The sequence below is a fragment of the Lytechinus variegatus genome, chromosome 2, assembly GCF_018143015.1.
Source record: "Lytechinus variegatus isolate NC3 chromosome 2, Lvar_3.0, whole genome shotgun sequence".
Taxonomy (NCBI): Eukaryota; Metazoa; Echinodermata; class Echinoidea; order Temnopleuroida; family Toxopneustidae; genus Lytechinus; species Lytechinus variegatus.
The window spans coordinates 52556588-52561290 of record NC_054741.1 but is presented as its reverse complement, the minus strand read 5'-3'; the positions used below and the strand labels follow the sequence as shown (position 1 = coordinate 52561290).

Below are 4703 nucleotides of genomic sequence, written 5' to 3'. Positions count from 1 at the left end.
TTTCTACCAGCTACTTACAGGTGGTTTGAATGAAAATGAATAAAACGACTGCTTCCGACTGGCCGTAAGGCCACCGCAGAGCCGGCAGTAGAGACAGAAAATGTGACTGGCGCGCCTGCAATCCATCCAATAAGCTTCATGGATTTTTTTCTAATCATCTAGTTATGTTTTTATCATTAATCATAAAAAAAATTATATTAAATTGACATGATCACAACAACAAAACCAAAAAATGTAAAAAAAAAATCAATGTTATGGATGTAAAGTAAAAAAATAGTATATTGTACAAAGTTACAAAAACGCTTTTTGTTTGCAATGATGTGCACCGGACGCTAATTCAAAATCCATAAATGAATAATGAAGAATAAGAAAAAAAAACTTTCACTTAATGTGCTGGGTAGCTTTGCTCGATCCCTCTCTTTTATGTATTCTCAAATTCTTTACTCCCTGGCTAGTCATTGCCACCGTCGCGACGACGATGACTCGACGCTGGCGACGCATCCCTGCCGGCCACCAGAGTATCGTCGCTATCAACATACTTATCACCACCATAATTACCATCGTCACCATCATCATCATCCTCATCAACGTCATAAATGCAGGGATTGGTCATGTTTAAAGGACAAGTCCACCCCCAAAAAAGTTGATTTGAATAAAAAGAGAAAAATCCAACAAGCATAACACTGAAAATTTCATCAAAATCGGATGTAAAATAAGAAGGTTATGACATTTTAAAGTTTCGCTTATTTTTCACAAAACAGTTATATGCACATCTCGGTCGGTATGCAAATGAAGAACTGATGACATCACTCACTCACTATTTCTTTTGTATTTTATTATATGAAATATGAAATATTTTTATTTTCTCGTCATTGACGGTCATGTGAAATGAAGTTTCATTCCTCCCTGAACATGTGAAATTCAATTATTTTAACGTTTTGTGCTTCAGGCAAGGAGGTCCTAATCGTCAAATTCATAAAAATTGAAATATTGTATAATCAAACAATAAAAACAAAAGAAATAGTGAGTGAGTGACATCATCGACTCTCTCATTTGGATGTAACTGGCTCGTTCATATAACTATTTTGTTAAAAATAAGCAAAACTTTGAAATGTCATAACTTTCTTATTTTACATCCGATTTTGATTTTCAGCATTGTGCTTGTCTGATTTTTCTCTATTGATTCAAATCAACATTTTCCTGAGGTGGACTTGACCTTTAATAATAACAATAATAATATATAATAACGTTTTATTTACCCAGGGTATAGTCACTTCATCAGTTAGAAAATTTAATCCAGCGGGCCCTGCATAACATACAATACCTATCTAAATGCTGAGCGCTTAGCAAGATGGCAGAAGTTCCAATTTTTAGAAGTCTTTGGTATGACTCGGCCAGGGATCGAACCCACGACCCGAGTCCCGTTCATAAGGCGGACGCTCTACCACTGAGCCACCATAATCATACAAATCAATACTGATAGCTCCGAGTTAATCCAACACCTAGCTCCTCCAATTCCTCCTCCTTCTCCTTCGTCTTTTTTTTCTTCTTTCTTCTTCCTCTTCGGACTTCCCCATCTCTCCCTTCCTTATACTCCTCTTCTTGAAATATTTATTTTATCAGTTTTTATTGAAATGTAGATGATCATAATAATTTCATTTTCTCTTTCGGAAAGGCAAGTATTACATAAATAAATAAGGTATGGAATTGTTCATGGCATTGATATAGGCCTATAGCTAATTCGTTCATTTTCTTATGAGGTGAGTAGCAGACAATCTGGAAAAAAAAGAATAGAGTATTCACGTATTACAACAACGAATTCACTAATAATGAACTGAACAAAACATGATTTGAAAAACAACCAGAAATAGATAAAGTCGATGTAAAAAAACAAATCCCAGGGCTTCTGGAAGTTTCCTTGGCCTGGGCAGCTTGGCTGATGCGAGAACAGGCAAGATTGCGCAATACACACCCGATCGTGGACTCCACGTTTCTCAACATTGCGCAATACATCATGCTAAATATAGAACTATTGGTAAAACGTCATGTGAGTGTCTTCGTTTGCGAGCCAATCACAAACGTTTCTGAATACGTCATTGTCAAATAAGTGATTCATGACGTATCACTCACTTCAAGAGTGGTCCGCGAAATATAATAATTCCAAAGTCAATTAGATATTTTTATCAAAAGATAAGAAATGATAGAATTTTTAAAAATTCAAATATGGTCTATATCTCTTAATGGCACAGTCAATATGATTTTATGAGACTAATATCAGGTTTTCACACAAGGACATGAAGGCACTTCGGCTCGAGCTCCGCCCCATCGAAAAGGGGATTCCCGCGGAAGAATATGGAAAATGTTACATACGATCGTGTATATTATGCATGTACAGCCTGTTACTTGAATGCAGATATAATTTCCACGTCGCAGTTTAATCTTCCTATTCTTCTGTAAATTCGGATTTGACGTGACTTGCCCTCGTGGACGAGAAAACTACTTATAAGAGTGGACTTGCACATTTTGATCATTCATTGCAAATATTCCTTACCGTGAGGTCAATCCACATATTTTGATGGACTCGTTTTCACAGATAATGTCACAATGTCACTTGGGCACGGCAAACGAAATGATGGATTCGCCCGCTAACTTTTACGATTGCGAAGCGGAAGAGAAAAGATTCACCGTCAAACAAGAACAATTTGATGAAATTGAGGAAACACAAGTTGGACTTGGTGATCTTCTCCACTGCGAAAATTCAATTGATCTTGGTGTATACCTTGGAAGAACTGATTCAATTCCGCAAAACCAACTAGAAACCACCGGCGACGGAATTCTCCGACAACTAGAAGAATTCGCCTCGCACCAGCAGCAGATGCTGACTCAAGCTCCTGCCCCAACCCCGGGCGCCCCGGCCCAGCCCAACCAGCAGTCCGTACATTCCGTTGACCATATTCATTTCGAAACGACAATAAGCAATATGCCTCAGAATACTCAGGCCCACATTGAACAATCGGTTCCTGATTATCAATGGATCAACAGTAACAGCACCAGTGCTGCCTCAAGCCCAGGCCTACCAACAGATACATTTGATGAGCAATCCCAAGATGGTCATACTCCGGTGCTTATTTCCAGCGCAAACTCGGCTAGTGGTAGTGGAAGCTCCCAAAATAAGCGAAAGCGGCCTGTCCCTACACCAGGAACAGAGGAGTATAAGCTGAAGAGAGAACGGAACAATATCGCGGTGCGAAAAAGTAGGGAAAAGACAAAAGTGAAAAATAGAGAGCTCCAGGACAAGGTTGGAGACCTTCAGTCAGAGAACGCTGCTCTTAAAAAGCGAGTTGAAGGTTTGACGAGGGAGCTGACTGTCCTTCGTAGCCTCTTTATCAATACCGGAAAGGCGGCTCCTGCTGCTTTGGAGAAAGCTGTGAAGTAATGGAAGCCAGGAGCAAAGCTTGGACTGTTACTCAGTGGTAGCGAAAACCGACGAATGCTCTTTTACTCGACAAGTCTGTTCTGTCTTAGTCCTCGGTTAAGATCATCAAGGAGCATTTCAGCAGTAGACTGCTAGTCTCTTGGAGGCAGTGATGTAGACGAGCGCAGAGTCGAGTCGATAGCAAGGTGGATCTAGAGGTGGCAGAACTAGACGGGAGATTGTGATTGTGCGAACTGTGATAATGATATCAACTTTGTTCATTTACAACCAATAACTCTGATGGTTTGAAGAACTCATGTACATGTACTGTGAAAGTTTGTTGCCTCGAAATGTGAAGAACAAATTTCCTGTGTGGAACAAGGAAAACATTAATCACATTATACATGTAAGCCCAAGCATTGAGATGCTAGCCTTTGCATCTTTGAACGGAATGTTGCAGATATGTACTTTGGATAGTTGTTTATTATGCAGTGGTCTATGACTTCTCATTTTTATATTGAAAAGATAGCCAATGGGCATTAATGTGGTATCTTTATACTGGCTCAATAGATGTTATGATCACACCAATTGATGGCTGATGATCGTTAAAGGGGAAAGATCATTTAGAATATTTTTTGTAGTTATTTGCCCTTGATATTCACCTTTTGTTGCCTGTCTTGTTTCAGCATGTCTAAAGCCATTTTGAAGTTGAGTAATTGGCAAAGAGGAATAATGAAGGTAGTTATTTTTGCTTAATGAGCTTTTTAAAAGAACATTTAGCCTGCTTTGTGATGTTTCTTTTATTTATTTACTAGTAGAGTCATAACTAATATATTGTTAATTGGACTGTGATGTTGATTGAAAAAGATCACAAACTTGTTTATACTGGTTATCTGAAATCTGATCTGGGGTACTAAGGCTCAGTATAATTATTTACTTGTTGTTCATGTTTGTATTCTATTCTTTTTCATGCATAATTTCTTCATGCAAATTTTGAATGTATTGTACATGTTTGTTTTTTGAATTATGATTTGATATAATTTTTCAAATGGAAGAATTGCACAGTGTTTTATGCAAGTTTTAATGCGGTTGACCTGTATTTCATTTACATGAAGATTTTTTTTGTTTTTGGAGTAGTGTTATGTAATTATAAAATCTAAATAACATACGTTATTGTGTAATATATATTTTATTTTGCAAGTCAAGATGTCTATCATTGAAGAAAAAAAAAACAATCAGATTGTGATGTGATCTTTTTGAATTACATGTATGAGACATAATATATGGT

General features: G+C 37.6%; 1 protein-coding gene across 1 annotated transcript; it reads left to right on the top strand.

Moving 5' to 3' along the window:
* The first annotated feature begins 2378 nt into the window (after nt 1-2378).
* LOC121408340 (CCAAT/enhancer-binding protein alpha-like) lies at nt 2379-4267 on the top strand. The gene has a single exon (XM_041599772.1). It carries the CDS (start codon nt 2576-2578, stop codon nt 3434-3436), a length of 861 nt encoding a protein of 286 aa, XP_041455706.1. The 5' UTR covers nt 2379-2575; the 3' UTR covers nt 3437-4267.
* The last annotated feature ends 436 nt before the right edge of the window (nt 4268-4703 follow it).